Source organism: Carcharhinus amblyrhynchos, chromosome 2 (genome assembly GCF_965287045.1).
Source record: "Carcharhinus amblyrhynchos chromosome 2, sCarAmb.v2.hapA, whole genome shotgun sequence".
Taxonomy (NCBI): Eukaryota; Metazoa; Chordata; class Chondrichthyes; order Carcharhiniformes; family Carcharhinidae; genus Carcharhinus; species Carcharhinus amblyrhynchos.
This window is the reverse complement of record NC_137325.1, coordinates 83900733-83918754: the sequence shown is the minus strand read 5'-3', so window position 1 is coordinate 83918754 and position 18022 is coordinate 83900733. Positions and strand designations below refer to the sequence as shown.

The 18022-nt window shown below is 41.8% G+C and overlaps 1 protein-coding gene across 1 annotated transcript in view; it reads left to right on the top strand.

The window, feature by feature from the left end:
* The window catches only part of sema5a (sema domain, seven thrombospondin repeats (type 1 and type 1-like), transmembrane domain (TM) and short cytoplasmic domain, (semaphorin) 5A), a 179986-nt gene that overhangs the window by 78208 nt on the left and 83756 nt on the right, over window positions 1-18022 (top strand). Inside the window, exons 5-6 of the mRNA XM_080208270.1 lie at window positions 16115-16177; window positions 17287-17385. Coding sequence (XP_080064396.1) covers window positions 16115-16177; window positions 17287-17385 — 162 coding nt within the window. The remainder of the gene's footprint in view (window positions 1-16114; window positions 16178-17286; window positions 17386-18022) is intronic.

Genomic DNA, 18022 nt, shown 5'->3' with positions numbered 1-18022 from the left:
ATCCTCTGAGGCATTCCCAGTTACCAATGGTGTCAAACAGGGTTGTGTGCTCACACCCACACTGTTCAGCATGATGTTTACTGCCATGCTGAATGATGCCTTCCAGGACAGTGTTGCTGGAATCAGCCAGAGTGGATGGGAAACTTTTCAACCTGAGGAGACTTCAAGCTATTACCAAAGTGAAGGAGACTCTTTTGAGAGATTTCCCCTTTGCCGGTGACTGCGCCCTGTATGCTGGCTCAGAGCCAGAGATGCAGGTCAGTATGGACAAATTTTCCACGGCTTGTGACAACATCATCAACATTAAAAAGACTGAAGTCATGCACCAGCCTGCTCCTCATGCACCATACACAGAACCCATAATCACAATCCAAGGGCAGAAACTACAGGCAGTGGACCAGTTCACTTATCTTGGCAGCACCCTCCCTCAAGCAGTGACTATTGATGCAGAAGTTAACTGCAGAATAGCAAAGGCAAGTTCTGCTTTTGGTAGACTGCGTTCCACTGTATGGGAATGTCGAGGAATCAGCCCAGCAACAAAACTGAAGGTCTACATCACTGTGGCACTTGCTACCCTCCTGTATGCCTGTGAAACGTGGACTGTGTATTGAAGGCATGCAAGACAGCTCAACCATTTCCACATGACCTGTCTTCGCAGAATATTACGCATCCGATGGCAAGACAAAGTACCAGACACTGAACTTCTCTCTAGAGCAAGTCTACCATCAGTCCACACACTGCTGATGAGAGCACAGACCCGGTGGGCAGGTCATGTCATCCATATGTCAGACCAGCGCATACCCAAGCAGCTCCTTTTTGGGGAACTCTCTGCTGGAAGACGCTCACACGGAGGGCAGAAGAAACGTTTCAAAGACACATTCAAAGCCTCTCTGAAGTCGCTTGACATTGACACGACCACCTGGGAAACGCTGGCACAAAACAGCCCTACCTGGTGCTGCCTCATCCACAAAGGCTGTCAAGCTCACGAAGCAAGGTGTATTGCTAAAGCACACCATAAGCGCGAGCTGCGCAAGTCCAGAGCCACCAGTGCAACAACTACAGTGTCTACACGAGTCTGTCCAATATGTACCAGGACATTCCATGCCCGAATTGGCCTGATCAGTCATCTTCGGATACAACGCAACCAGCCTCAAGATGACTAATGGTGTGGAGGTCCTCATTGATGACGATGGACGCACAACAGAGTGAACCGAGATTTGGCTGAGCACCAAATTATCCAGCTTTGTCTGGAGCGGGAGTATGGCGTGAATGGCTGGTAAGGTCATGCCCTTTGTCTCAGTCTTCATGGTAGAATACACAAAAAGCATTCCAAAAATACTAAATAATCAAGGGGCAAAAGTGGCGGAAGAGGTAAATACCATAATTATCACTGGGGAAAAAGTGCTTAGAAAATCAATGGAAGTAAAGGCTGATAAATCCTCTTGACTTTATTATTGTACCCCAGCATAATAAATCAAGTAGTTGCAGAAATAGTGAATGAATTGATGTAATCTTGCAAGAATCCTTAAATTTTGGAAAAGTCTCTGAGGATTGGAAAATTGCCAACATAACACCTTTATTCAAAAAAGGACGGAGACAAATAACAGTTAACTATAGACCAGATAGCTTAACATCTGATTTTGGGAGAATGTTGAAGTCCATTATAAAGAATGTAATAGCTGAGCATCTAGAAATGGAAAATATAATCAAGCATGGCGTCATGAAGAGGAAATCATGCCTTAGAATTCATTGAGGTGGTAAACGATAGATAAAGGGGAACCAGTAGACCTATACTGGATTTCCAAAAAGCATTTGCTAAGGTACTACACAAAAGGCTACCTAATAAGGTAAGAGCCCATGGTGCTGGAAGTAGTTTATTAGCATGGATAGAGGATTGGCTAACTGATATAAATCGGGGTGAAAAGAGGGGCATTTTCAGGATGGCAACCTGTAACTAGTGAGGTGCTACAGGGAACAGAGCTGGGGCCACAATTGTTTACAATATATAATTAATGACCTGGACATGGGAACTGAATGTACTATTGCCCAGTTTGCAGATGGCACAAAAATAAGTGGGAAGACGTGGTGAGGATGACATCGGACAGAATTTTCCCATCCTGCTCGCCTCAGGAATCATAGCGGATGGGGATGGACCATGCAAAAATCTGTTGACATCCAGCGGGATTTTCCAGTTTTGGCCAGAAATTCACACCCAAGGTCGACAGACCTTTGCATGGTCCATCCCCGCCTGCTATGATTCTCGTGGAGGGCATGACAGGAAAAATCTGCACATTGGGCCCAATTTTACTATCATGTTGAGCCCATTTTGGGGCGCGAAAACTTGGTAAAGTCAGGCATGGGATGACTATTGTGATCCGTGACCACCTCCACAGCTGTTCCCCCTTTACCAATGGCTGAAAATGGCTTGTGATCAGGAATGCACGCATTTAATTTTAATTAATGGGCTGGATGCCCAACTTTACCACCACCTCCCCCTTTACCACCACATTTGTCTACCCAGATGTGGTCTGCAAAGGTCTGATTTGAGTGCTCCAGCTTCTGAGGAGGTAAGTTCAAAATTTCCGGTGGCTCTCTGACTCAGATTGGTGGGGAGGAGGGGAGTGGGCTGGGGAGGGGGCGGAGGTTGTGGAGAGAGACAGGACAGATGGCTCTCTGGTGGTGGGGGGAGGGAGGTGGGTCAGATGGTTCTCTGGTGGGAGTGCAGGGGGATAGGAGAAGAGGAGGTCTGCTGCCATCCTCAGCTGTTACTGTGTGCAATCAGTGGGGGGAAAGGGAGGGTAAGAGATTTGTGGGGTAAGGGGGGGATTCGCTGCCACTCTGCGTGCGATCGGTGGGAGGAAGGGAGGCAGAGGGCCATGATCGGTCTGGGTAGCGGGGTGTGGGGGAATAAGGGGTACAGTAATGTTGTAGGGGTGGGCAATGTCTGTGGGGACCAGAGGAGAGGCATTATCCAGCCCGGGAACAATGTGGCAGAGGAGTGCTTTTCTTTTGCATGTGCGCAGTTGAAGGCTCCGATCGGGACTGCAGTGTTTTGGCATGATAAACCCCGCCCACAAGCTTCTGCAGCACGATTCGGAATCACTGATTTCTTTTCAGGCAGACTGCATATGGGAGCACCTGAGAACAGGTCTAAAAGTCGGATCTGAAACACTCCCAGGTTCAAGTTCACCCATTACTTAGAATCAAAATGGTAAAATCGGAGTCTACGGGGGATGTAGACAGGTTAAGTGAGTGCGCAAAAACTTGGTAGGAAAATGTGAAGTTATGCAATTTGATAGGAAGAGGAAGGGAGTTGCATATTATTTAAATGGAGAAAGACTGCAAAAAGCTGCAGCATAGGGGGATTTGAGGATTCTCATACATAAATCACATAAAGTTAACATGCAAGTTCAGCAAGTAATTGGGAAGGTAAATGGAATGATTTCAAAGGGAATGGGGTATAAAAATAGGGAAGACTCGCTAAAACTGTGCAAGATACTAGTTAGACCGTACCTGGAATATTGTGAACAGTTTTGGTCCCCTTATCCAAGGTAAGATATGTTGGAGGAAGTCCAGAGAAAATTCACTCGATTGATCCCGGTTATAGAGGGATTTTCTGATGAGGTGAAGTTGAGTAGTTGGGCTTGTACTCACTGGAGTTTAGAAGTATGAAGGGCAACCTTATGGAGACAAATAGGATTCTTGGAGAGGAGGGAGTGGGGGTGGGGCAGGGGGGGTTGGTGATGGATGGGGAGAAGGGGGGAGGGAATGGAGATGAAAGGGTAGATGCTGAGCGGATTTTTTCCATTGTGGAAGAGTCTAGGACCTGAGGGCAGAATCTCAGGAGTAAGAGTCTGGCATGGAGGAGCCACCTGCCCACAAAGTGCTGCTCTTCATTTTAAATGCTCCAATTTGAGACCAGCCTGTGAGTCAATCCTCACTGTCTCGTCCAGGGAATGTACACCACAAGCTAAGTACTACTCACACTCAGTTGGTGGCATGGTTTTCAGGGACATGTTTATTCAGTTCAGTTAATGATGGAAAGCTGTATGTGAAATTTAATTCAATCCTCGGTGAGGATTTTGCATTCTGATAGGTGTGAGGCCTGTGCTTCATAAAATACTGTTGGTGAATACTAATATTTATAATGGGGTGAGTCTATAAGATACTGCTAGAAAGGTGGAAATTGAAACTAATTATCACCTGTGTATTGCCGTTGCTTACGCTGCATTTAAGAGATAATATTTGACCCTTTTCCAATGTAACAGATGACAAGTAAATAATTTTATAAACATATGTGCTATGTTTTCTATGCTTGGTATAGTTTGTTACAAAAAGACTTGCACTGAGTGCAGACCGGCTGATGAAAACCATTGCAGTCCTCATCAGCTGTCCCTCCATTCAAGGTTGGGGTCAATTCAGGGCCATAGGTTTCTGTCATGAGTCTTCATGTGATTGAACAGGATGATTCTCAACTCTCAAACGTTTGGACATATGGGACAGGATGTCCGACAAGGTAGTAAGATCTGGAGCCAGAATTTGCTTCTTTTTCTTTTGGACTTGTAACTTGATGGACAAGTTGTCACTATTTTGAATGATTGGTAGCAAGTTCCTCCCAGTCATTAATCTCAATGCTGCTGCACTTCAAAGAGATCTTCAGTGCCTCTTTGTAAGTTTTTCTTAGTTTTCCTTTGGAATGCAGGCCATTTGAGAGTTAAGGGCCTGGCAGGGAAGATGCTTTTTAGACATCTTGACACAGTGTTTTGCCTGAATGCTTGTGGTGCCGGATTCGAGAAGGACACTAGCGTTAGATCGATGGTCGCCCCATTGAATTCAGAGGATACAATTGAGGCATTAATGGTGGAATTTCACTAACACTCTTGTATTTCATACAGATACACAGTCCAGGTCCAATGTGATGATGCTCACTGTACTCAATTCACAACTTTTGTTGACTTCCTGGGGTCTTTGTTGTCAATTACTCACTGTCATAGCTTATAGAAAGCTAAGCTGGTGGAGCTGATGTGATGTTGGATCTCTTCATCAATGATGGCCTTTTGAGAGAGGTGACAGCTAAAGTATGGGATGTGCTCAACATATTCCGGAGACAAAACTAAACTGACCATCACGTAGGTAATTTATGGTTTGGGGATGCGTGCGGTATTGTTGCCCACTGCAGTACCAATGATCAAGAAAGTAAATTACATCAGGCAAGAGATAGAGTCAGGAGTTTAAAAAATAGTTTGCACTCTTCTGAAAATTAATTCAGATGTGATGCTTTGGATCGAGTTGATTGGGTGGGAGTTGGGGGTGGGAAGGAAGAAAGGAGGTTAATAGAACTGAGTATCTCCATAGACAAATTTCACTGTTTCACAAAACAACGTTTCAGGTTCAGTAAATTCAAACATGGGAGTGATTTATGGGGCAATTTCTGACAATTGAAAAATAATTGTATCTTATTTATAATAATTATTATAATACTACATGATTAAATATTGCAGTCTATGACATAGTTAATTGTACTCCTGTTCGCAATTAATTTGTTCTTTGTCATTATTGCAAGCCTTGTGTAGGGCTGAGCTGAAATGCAAACTACGTGTAGTTCAGTGAGGGCAGTTGGTTTAGAGAGATGAACAATAAAACCCAAACCATCTAAGTATCACAACAGATGGTGCATTAATTAGCTTTCATTTATTTATTTCTTACCAGTAACTTTTAGCATTGAGAAGATATGAAAATAACACATAGTTCATTGTTTTTTATAATGATGTAAAGATGCTTATCACTCAAAGGATTGTGTAAACACAATGGTTCACTTATTTAAACTAGGTACGCACGAACATGCATGCATGAATGGAAAGATTGACAATATTAGCAGCAGTGCCATGTGTGCTGTGTTCTGTTCAAAGGCAAAAGCGAAACTGTGGCTGGATCACAGTACACCCCCGAGTAATGTCATGTTCCTACCCCTTAAAGGCATAGGAGTAGGCCAGTTGACCCTTCAAGCCTTCTCCGCCATTCATTTTGATCATGGCTGATCATCAAATTCAATATTCTGATCCCCCCCATCTCCCATATTCCTTGATCCCTTTAGCCCCAAGAGCTATATCTGATTTCTTCTTGAAATCAGACAATGTTTTGGCCTCAATTACATTCTGTGGTAGTGAATTCCATACATTCACCACCCTTTGGGTGAAGAAATTTCTCCTCACCTCAGTTCTAAAAGGCTTACAATATATCCCTTTCTTTATATAGATCACCCCCCCTTTCAAAGAAGTGTTAACTAGTTACAATTCATGTCATGTTTAATTGCCGTTAGATAAATGTATAGAATGGATGAATCTACAGGTCTCAAAAGTATATAGAGGTAATCTGCTGGTGCACCCAGATCTTGTAATGGTAACCTTGTTTGGAAGTTTATTTAATTGCTCACAGTGATCTTTGGGCAATCAACAGCAATGTTGCTGACTCTTAAATACTCTCTGAAATTACCACTGAATTCAAAGGCAATTAAGGATGGGCAATAAATGCTGAACCAGCAGTGACATCCACATCCCATGAATGATCTTTAAAAAGCCATTGCATCTTTGCGGACTTTGGTTCTGAAGAAATCCTTGTCACTTTGGCTGATTGCCATGTACTTTCTTTGGGATTTTGAATGTGACAATTCTGTAGCTGCATTTTTATCATGCACACTGGCCATGTTCTCTTGCAGTTTTAAAAATTGTTCTTTAGTTTCTGGGAGAGTAGAATGGTTAAGAGTAGTTAAGTTGGTCTGCCAAATAGGAGCTCTGCCAGTGATGGCATAGTTGCACTTAAAGATGTCACTCTTAGATGCCTCCCTGCTGTATCTATCTATCCGAGGGCACACTACTTGGACTCTCTTTATTAGAATTGGAGATTTCAATGTGGATATAATTCGTTTAGCTAGGCTATTAGATCAAGGGTAGTGAGGAGATGAAATAGTGTGATTGATATTCCACTTCTCACATATATCCTAAAATGGCATACCAATAAATTGTGGACCATTATCTGTGGTGATTAAGGGCTACCAAGGGTGGGCAATAAATGCTGGCCAGCCAACGATGCCCATGTCATGAATGAAAAAGAAAAATTAAAAAAATGATCTCTCTAGGCACACCAAATAAACTGAAAATAGCGCATAGAGTATGTGCACCCATCGTACTTGATGTATTGTGTAATTGTTGAATAATGGGGTAATGGTTGAATAATGGAGGAGTGGACGATGACAATGAAGTCAGTAGCATGACATGAAAAAGATTTAGGACCAAAGATGTGCAGGGGCTTCATGTGAATTCAATGGTTCTTTGTCTGACTGGAGTAAGCTCTTGACATACCTCACACTTCTTGATGACAACTTCAATTTCATTGTTCATATGTGGCCAATAAACTGTCTCACTTTTGAGCCTTCTAACCCAACCTATGCCTGCGTGCAAGGAATGAGATTATTGAAGAGCATCAGGTCACAAAGATTCCAGTGTGAAGATCTATCTGCCATAATAATAATTCCCCAGCAGATGCCTAATTCATCTCGATAATGCTGAAATATCTCATGTTCCTGGACATGCTGAATTGAATCAGGCTATCCTTCTATGATGGTTTTCCACAGTTTCTATAGTGTGGATTCTTTTGCCATTTCTTCTTTTAGCTACTGGCTTTTGAGTTGCACAAAATAAACTAGATCAATTAACAGACTTGCATTTTCCTGCAGCTCTAATGCTGAAGCTCCTTTGGAACTGCCAATTATGTTGAAACGTTCTGGATACTTTGAAATGAGGCAGCCAGGGTAGTTTTTTTGGCTGCTGTTTCCATATGAGGTTTGACTGATTCCATGGATTGCCACAAGTGCAAGTAGATCTACAATCATTGGGCTCCTTAGTCTCCAAAATGTCAAGCACATGTGACACACAGGAGGATTGATTGTACTGGCACTCCAGGAATCCAGACCCTACACATGAAATAAGTGAATAAGTGAACAACTGTTGTACACTGCATGTTTCATACTGGTAGGTTTTGCCATGGAATTCCATGTCTGTGGATATGTGCCTTTTAAAATTTGCAATTGTTGGCACTTTCCCTGTGTCAATCTTGGCCAATAACAAATAATTGCCAACTTTCTTAGGATAGATAATTTGAATCTTGGCAAACACCTTGGATGGTGTGATGGCATTTATGTTTTCCACAAGGTTGATGCTGTGAAAGCTGTGTTCACTGTTCTTGATCTTGTCAGGCACATCATTGTTATGTTTTGGTTTGTCAGTCACCTCATGTGTATGTTCCTGATGAGATATTGGATGGTTATTCTTATTGCTTGAAGGTACCTATTGTGAGCAATCTGTTAGCATCAGTGTAAAGTTCTTTGTAGCTGCATCTGCCTATGCTCTGATGCACTGATGCTGCAAATGCCCTTTAGAATCATAGAATCCTGACAGTGTAGGAGGAGGCCATTCGGCCCATTGGGTCTGCATCAGCTCTCTGATAGAGCATCTTACCCAGTCCCACCATTTACCCGATACCCATAGTCCCATGCATTTATCCCACTAATCCCCCTAACCTATATATCTTGGGACACTAAGGGGCAATTTAGTATGGTCAAACCATCTAACTTGCATATCATTGGACTGTGGGAGGAAACCAGAGCACCCAGAAGAAATCCACACAGGCAGGGGGAGAATGTTCAAACTCCACAGTTACCCAAGGCGACCTTGAATCCGTGGTGCTGTGAGGCAACCTCTGTGCCACCGTGCCAGATTCTTCGCAGAATTGATGGAAATGTGCACCAAATTCCCTGGGTGCACATAAAAGACCATGTCTTTCCCGTCCTTTGCTAGTTTTAAGTGCTCTAGTAGGTGAGTCAACAGCACTATATGTGTATCTACACCTCAGGGGTTACAGCAATTCAAAAAGGCAGCTCACCACCACCTTCTCAATGGCAATTAGGGATGGGCGATAAATGCTGGCCTAGCCAGCAATGCTCACATCCTGTAAGATGATTTTTTTAAAAAATGGAGTGGTATTTAGGATCTCTTAGCTGTATTGACCTGCAAGAATCACTTTGTACTTGTGTCATCCTTGATTAGTTCTTCAATGCTGTATATTTTGGACTTGCCAAGCAGATCTTTCTGGAATACCTCCATAAGGGTGGATCCAATTATTACACAACAATTATGTCTTTCTCTACACCCTAACAATGATGTAACACTACACGATGCATTCTCTTGTTTCCTTCTCTATGAATGGTATGCTCTGGCTGGTCTCTGGCGTGCAAGAAACAATACTTTTCACTGTATGCTAATACTTGTGACAATAATAAATCAAAAAATCCCAGTACATACGCTTTACCTGCAACTGCTGACAAAGTAGTCTTTAGTTTCTGGATTTCTGTTGTAATGATGTGCACGCAAGTCAATGAATACGAAAGTTGAGCCTGAGTCTGAACTAGTCTTTCAACGTCGTCCAAATTGTTCCTTTAGCTCTTCTGCTGTTGATCCTGCCATGCTGAACTTTTCTAGAGCTTCATTTCCAATTGTTAGGTGAATTTTTATGGCTTGCTTGCTTGCTTGGGACACACCTGAGTCAAAAAACCATCGCTTTGTATGCTGTTTAAACATTTTGAATTCATTCAGTAGGTCACCCCAATTCAAATTGAGAAATTTTGTGGATCTTTTGACAATTTCCCTTTGATCTTTCCTCATGTTTTATTTAGTTTATTGTTTAACAACTCCTGAAGCGACTTGTTATAATTGTAATCTTCTGTGACCTGAATTTATGAAAACTTACTTTGTTTCTTTTTGTTTGGCTATGACTTGCCCAACATCGATTTGGCTCACATCCCAGTCATTCGGCTTTCTGAATTAATCTAACATGGTGCTGGTCCTCTCGAGGTGCTGTCCCATTCATCATGAGAGATTTGTCTGCTCACCAGCTCTTCACTTAAGCACTGTCTACATAATGTCTTCGTCAAAGTTTTCTGTACAGCTACCACACTGCAATTACAGCCTTCTCTGATGCTGCAAACTCGTTGTGGCCTGATCAAAACATCAATGGCTATCTATGCCATATAGCATGGTCTAAAGCTGTTCCCCGTGTTGTACCTGTACTTAAACTCGCTGCCTTGCTGCTTGACCTGAACACTATTATGATACAAAGGCACCAATCACACATAAGGGATTCTGTAACCATGTTGGTTGATTTACTTAAAAGAGGCACTTAAGAACACCTATACATGGACAGAAGGTATAAAGAAATCACCAGAGCTATATATGCTGTGTTCTGCTATAAGATAAAGTGAAACTAAGATTGGATCACATGATACACACTTCCCCTCTAGTGATGGCATTGCTGTTATCCTTTAAAGGCATATTATAACAGTTTATAGCATCTTGTCCAAAAGAGCAACTTGACTCAGAAAGGTATAAGGACTTTGAAGTTATATGATCATTTTCAATGTTCACAATATTGCTGTATTTTTGTGGTGCTGCATATTTGGAAGTGAATTGTCAGCATGTTATTGAAAGCCAAATCTTGATGCCAATTACTTTTTATGTATTCAGTAATTCAAACAGCTGCTGAGTCCACAGGGTAGCCACTTCCAGCAGTCACTGGAGTGCTGCCATTTCCATTTGTACAGCATGCACTCCTCATTCAGTAGAGCCCAGTTGCCAGTTTTTAAGACCCTGTGTACAGTAGCTGCAGTAAATCAGTCTTGTCAAGGTTGGGTCCAAAAGCCAGTCCAGCGAGACGATGATTCATAATGTTTCTGTTAAACAAAAGCTTTAAAGTTAACATATACATTATCACCTCGGTAAATATGTTCATAAAAATAGGCTTGTGGTTGGGATTTTTTTGTAAAGCTCCCTGTGTCATTTCCAACAAGTATTTTGATACTTATGTGTAGTATCTGGCTTTACTGTACTGTGATTGTTTTAATGGTAACCAACAAGTGAGTGATGAACTGCCTGGCACTGATATCTTTCTTATTCCTACTCAAAGCCATAATCGTGAAAGAAGTATATAAAAAATACAATTATCCATCTCTGAACTCCTCCAAGTTGAGTTTTTTCCTCCTCTCCTGAAGAGTACTGACTTGCTGGGATTCAGTTCACTGGGGCAACAGGCCACCTCCACCATTTCGAATAGATTGGCTGTCCACCATCTGGCACAAGTCAGGAGTGTAATGAAATATTCTTACACTTGGGTGCAGCTCCAAAAATACACAAGCTCCAAAAACACTCAAGAAGCTCAGCACCATCCAGGACAAAGCAGCCAGCTTGATTGCTAAGCTTTCCACAAATATTTAATCCTTCCACTACTGACAACCAGCAGCAACCAAGTGTACCGTCTACAAGATGCACTGCAGGAACTCACCAAGGGTCCATAGTCAGCACCTTCAAATCCACAACCATTTAGAAGGACAAGGGTAGCAGATACCTGGGAGCACCACCATCTGGAAGTTCCCCTCCAAACTACACCATCCTGATTTGGTAATAGATTGCCATACCTTCACTCTTGCTGAGTCAAAATCCCTCCCTAACAGCATTGTGGGTGTACCTACACCTCAGCAGTTCAAGAAGGCAGCTCACCACCACTTTCTGAAGGGCAACAAGGGATGGGCAATAAATGCTGACCTAGCCAGTGAAACTCACATCCCATAAATGAATTTTAAAAAAGATGGCCATTTGTGTGTTGACCTGGAGAATGAATAGCTTGCTGTCTCATATCAGAAGAGGTGATCTTAATAGTTCCTATAACTGCACTTTCCAAAAAACTCTGGGCCTTGAATGCTTGACTTCAGATTGCATCACCTCGGCATGGCTGGCTGGGTGAGAAGCCATGATGTGGGTATGCCGGCGTTGGACTGGTGTAAACACAGTAAAAAGTCTGACAACACCAGGTTTTACTAAAACCTGGTGTTGTCAGACTTTTTACTGGTGAGAAGCAACAGCAAGGACATGCAGAGTGGCAATGGTGGGAACACAAATCCTGTACTCCAAGGACAGGAAAATAGATCGATGCTTCGCAGAGGCATTGCCAGCCTTCTGGGGTGGCACCTCCATATTCCTATCCTAGAAATCTGTTGGAGGACATATTGCTGCCCTGCTGTGAAATTCTGAAACCCTTTTGTGCATTGGTATCTACAGCCATGGTGGCAGCAGTCTGAGCTTGCATGGCAGTCAGTAGAAATTTCATAACTTTCATCTGAGTTTCCACTGCAGCATTCAGATGTTGTGACTTCTGTTTGTGTTGCAATGGAAGCTGAGACATCAGCCATGTTGCATCATGGTTAGGTCTCTGAATGGCCTTAAGATGTTGCTCATCACCTCTGCAGTGGAAAGGATGGACTCCAAGCTCTGTGCCAAGTTGCTGTTGGACTATTCCATGTTCCTTGACAGTGACAACAGGCTCTGTAGCAGTTCTGCCAATGCACCAACACACCTGTATGCATCAGCACCAATTTTTTTTCTATTTGTCTCCCCTGTGAGGCCTTCATCTGAATCCTCTGTAATGTACCTTCCTTGTGGCCTTGCCCTCTGAGCAGCTGACACAGGAGCTGTCCTTTCCTTGCTGACCTGGTTGCAGCCCAATTGTGCCTGTTAACTCTCCATGTGTAAATCTCACCTCAAAGCTACCCTCTAAAGTACATGCATTGGCACTGTCTGAGGTGGTAGCTCAAGCTTTATAATGAATATCTGATCTCCCCACTCGAGGCCTAACTTCCTCAGACACCACTAGCTGGCCAGGTGGCAGTGCTTGGGGATCTGGAAATAGTAGGATTGGGGTTGGGGAATAAAACGTGAATGGTTACATCGTCAGCAGTTTGTACGGATTGTGGGATGAGGGCGATGTAAGATTTGAAAAGATGATCTGGATAGGAAATTCCATCATGCTCGATGGTTTCAGCAGCGCCGTTGCCCTTAGTGATGGCTGTTGCAATTATTCTAAGCACCGCCTCCTTTTTGGAGGTTTGTGCAGACAGCTGTATCTACCTCATCCCCCTTCAAACTGGTTTGCTGCTGCTGTCTATATTGGGCCACCTTGTCCTTCAAAGAGAGGAAAGTGTGTCACTGAGTGTGAAGCCATGTACGTGCCTGCCATTGTTGAATAGTTAGCTATAGGACGTGAGTGTGTGGATTGTAGCAGTGCTAAGTGTGTGAAGATAGGGTGAAACATGAATGGGAGGTTTGAGTTGTAGTTAACGTCAGTTGGTAAAGAGGGTGTGATAGTGTTGCAGTGTATGAGTTGGTAGGCAATGGCATGTGAGAATGCATTCACCAATTGCAATCATTCGTATTAGGTTTGTGATGCTGCATCTGGATCCTCGGTGCTAGTAGCATGGACTGCCACAGCCACCTGCTGCTACTGTCTTCTCAGCACTAATCTGGAGGGTTTACTAGTTTTCTGATGGAAGAGAATCTCTCTCCTACTGTCTGCTGCACCAGCGACCCAAGTGCTAGCATCTGAAAATCTGGGGGCAACTCTCTGACCTGTTGGGCCATTATTGTTCCTTCTTTTAGGTCTAATTAAAATGATTAGGCAGCGTAATGTTGTACACTTCCTGCTTCAGTTTAATTAAGTGTGGCATAACCACGCATCACTATCCCTATGCCTGAATTTGAAGGTATTTAAGACACTGAAATGTTTAAATTTGATTTCTGCAGCAATTGTTACCATCTTCTGCTATAACCTCTGAAGAAGATATAAATATCTGTGTTTGACTCTATATCTCATTTCACTGATCTGCTGAAGTTATAGTGGGAAACTGGGAAATAGCCTCAGAAATTTAAGGCCAAAATCACTTGTATTGACATCTTTCTGGTGTAATCCTGGGTCATCTCAGTAAAAAGCTAAGGTTTTTAATATTGTAGATATTATTCTTGAATTAAGTTATTAAATGACTCAAAACACAGAAAATTGGTTATATTAGGATCTTTCCAGTTAATGCCTTCCAGAGCTGATTGTAACAGATTGTGTGGGGTCAGCAGAAGGATATCTTGTTACCATAGGAAAGATGGACACAAGGTTGGCGCATCTCTGGAAAGCATGTTAGCCCACCTCTGTCCGTACACTCTGCGGCCCCTTACAGGGGCCAATCTTTCAAATATTTTAAATGCTTATCTTTTGGGATTTAGACTGTTTTCTTGACTAGGTTCCCTCAACGTTATCCTTTTAGAGCAGTAGTTTTCAAACAGGCCCAAACAGACCTTCTGGGATCCATGAAATAATCTCCCTTGCGGGCAAGAGAAGGAAGAACAGACAAGGGGAAAAAAATTTGTATAAGTGACTGGTCATTAATGGACCCACACAAATAGAGACAAGCTGTCCATCCTGAAGTTCCTGAATGACTTTCCATGATGTGTCTTGCTTCTGCCTTTGGTGAGAGGAGAGGTGGGAGGCCAGTTGCTTCTGTGATATTCAATACATTCAATTTGGAGTGTCATTATAATGCTGTCCATCCTGCTGAGTATTTCCAGCATTTTCTGTCTATATTGACTTGTTGTTGGTTTGATTATTGTAATCGTGTGGAAAAGCTGTCAGGTTGAGTTACTTAAATTTTCCACCATGTTGCAATAATGCTAATCCATTAAATGATTAAATAACGTGAGAGTCTGGATTGGGTTTGCACTGGTCAGTAAAATATTCCCAAGAGTGTGGCATTCATTGAGGGAAGGAACTTTCTATGCTTATGGGAAGTTCTTTTAAAAATTAAAACCGTAATCTGTTTTGAGCCTGTGAAACAATAAATGGGATGAGACTGCTGTTGCTAGTGATGTAGCTAATGGCTGTTTGTATTGATTATGATTGGGTTTATCTGCCATTAGTAGGCAATCTTTAACCACATGGAAAACAGTTCAGTTGACGTGCACTAGAATGTTAGTGGAGTTACATTTGCCCTTTATCTGATTTGTCTGGGCTGTTTTATCTCTGTCTACATCAATGAATTAGTCCTCAAATTGCTTGAAGTGAATGCCGGCTTTCTTAAAAACATTAAAATGTACTCTACAAGTCTAACATTCTTGCATTATGGATATTATATAGTAATAGTCATTATTTCATCGAATGGTGGAGCAGACTTGATAGGCCAAATAGCCGACTTCCGCTCGTATATCTTATGGTCTATAATTTAGATAGGTGGTTCATGATTACTAATTTATTTGAAAAGAAATTCTTCAAACAAAAAGTTTGAGAACCCCATCTCACTTGATGCAACTGGTTCTGCTGATACAGTACGGTACTGACTGACTCAAAGGAACTGCATCTTTGATGTATGCGGGGGGTGGTTTCTTGTCCCAGGCTCCTTTGCTAACATTTGCCTTGTGAGAGGTGAACGGAGGTTTCGTGCCTTACAAAAACATATAGGAAACTACTGGAACTTGGCAGATGCCTGATGCAACTGATCCTGGGCTACTCGCCGTGGGGTTTGTCCATCCTCTTCCCAGAGCTACTTCACTGGAGCTACCCCTCAACAATTGAATGGTTGTAATGTTACTTGTATTTGATCATTCCCATCTGAAGGCAAATTGGAGTTTATTATCAATAGATGAACTCTTCAGCCTATCAGACTTTCACTATCAACTTTTTGTGAGAATACTGAACAGTCCCAAAGGCCTAAAAGGAAGAGTAAAAGAACTTTTTATAAAAATAACATTTTTGTCATCTTTTAGCACATGTTAATAGTTAGTGTTTCATAATAGAAAAGCTATGGAGTTATATGTGTGGACAGAAACTTGTTTACGTGTATTGGCAGTGAATATATTTCAACTCTTCATGTTTGACATCCTGTGCAATACTTAGCTACACCATCTGTGTAGGAATTAAAAAACATCTGTTGAAAATGCATGTTTATTGATATTAATAAATGAAGCCTGCCCCACCACACCATTGAAACAATTAATTTGAAGTATTTTTCTATGTAAATGTGTGAAAACCTGAACCTTCAATCTGTGGAATTATTTTCACAAAGACAATGTGGTATTTCATAATTGGAACTGCTCATCATGGGTCTGGATGCATTCAGCGTAGGTTCTGAGGAACGTGTTATGGCATTGGATGTAGCCTTCACTCTAACCTTGTGATATTTTCCTCCTCTCTTCAGGGAGTGGAATGGCTCTCAGATGAAATGGCAAAAAAAAGCTGTTTCAGTAAAGGCAAAACTGAGGTAGGTGGTAATTGTTCTCCAGGGAATAATGCAAGATACTGTGCTGTGAGGTGAGTGGGAGCTCTGGCTGCTCCCTCACACACATTAGTATCTTGCCAGCAGTGAAATGTTTTCAGCAACACAATTTTTAATTCAAACCAAAGGCTCATTTAGAAAGACCCCACACCATATTTAATTACCATAAATACCAACCATTTATAACACATTTAGAATTTGAGAATTTTAAAAAAATAGTCAGTACCCATTACTAGGTATGCATACCGCATTGTTTTTTAATTTGTTGAGTTGAGAACTGGGTTAAAATCTGGCCAAGTGGTTTCAGATATCAGTTGAAGTAAGTATCACTTGAGTATTCAACACTTGTTGGCTAAATATCTAAGCCTACTTAGTTAGATAGACATAGAAAGTAAGGTACTTGTTTTTGTTACTGCCTTCTCCCTAATCCTGACTATTAATTTTTTAATAATTGTGAATATAAATATGTCATTCATTTAGAAAAAAATATCTGTAATGAGAGAATGGTGGGAGGAAATGTTTCAGATTGAATAACTGAAAGGCTGGGACTATCACAGGGAACCTAGGTTTATGATCCTGCATGTATTGAGCTGCATATTTATAAGTCATTTATTTAAATTTAGTATCGCCTAGATTCTTTTTTTAACTGGAAGGCATGGGCACCACCACCATTTGACTGGGTTTCACGGGCTACTCTTATCCCAGGAAAAGGATGTGAGTGAAAACCTGATCGGTTGCATCTTTGATCAACATTGAGTCAGCCTTATTATGGCACCAAATTACCTTTTGGGTATTAGGAGTGCGTGCTGATTATTGTCGATCCACCTCAGTTACATAAAACACCCACAGAACATTCAATAGGACCTGATGTGTTCGTTGAATGACATCAAAATTACAGTGAATGTGCCACCTACACTAAGATTCTTAATGCTTCAGTCAGTGCCAATAACTGAGATGCAATTCTTACAGTTGATTAAATGGTACAATACTGACAATTGGGGCCTGTTATTTTACAACAATGAAAGAATGCAATGCAAACTAAACCTCATGATCTGGTGATTTATTTTGTATTAAAACTGCCATGTCCATTGCAGGAAGAATGTCAGAATTATATCCGGGTTCTCCTTATCAACAACAACAGGATCTTCACCTGTGGAACAAATGCATTTACCCCCATATGCACTAATCGGACGGTAATTACAGTCATTACACCATGTAACTTCCTTTGCAATTTCCATGCAATTCCCTTAAAATATAGCTGATGTTGAAAGACTTTGACTCAGTTTTAATTGTTTATCCATTTTTAACAGGCTGAAAAGATACTTTTACAAAAATAGGTGACAGTAATTCAATCAACGGTATCTGATAATGTGGTAATCCAAGAGCAAGTGGCTGAAGCATTTGATGCAGAGGCTTATTGCTCCAGTCTGATTCTGTTTTACATATATATTTATAAAATACACAAAATACAAAGTAGAAAAATGAAAACAAAATTACCCCAAAATCCTTAGAGCTGAAAAGGATAGATTGCAAGGTGTCTGTTGGATAAGGCTATGAATTTGAGGCAGAAACCAGTTACGCTGGGAATGTACCCCTTTCATACTGCCCCTTTGATTTCCATTTGTGGGGTCCAGGTTTGGATCTTCTTCCACTGCTTTCACATCGAGAGGATGTGCCTGAGAAATTTCCAGCTTCTGTAGCTAGATGTGCTTGAGTCTTTACAAGACTGAAGCATTTGCAGCCATCTTCAGTCAGAACTGCCAGTTGGATAATCCAACTCGGCCTCCTCTTGAGGTCCTCTTCACCGCTGAGGTCACTCTTCAGCCAATT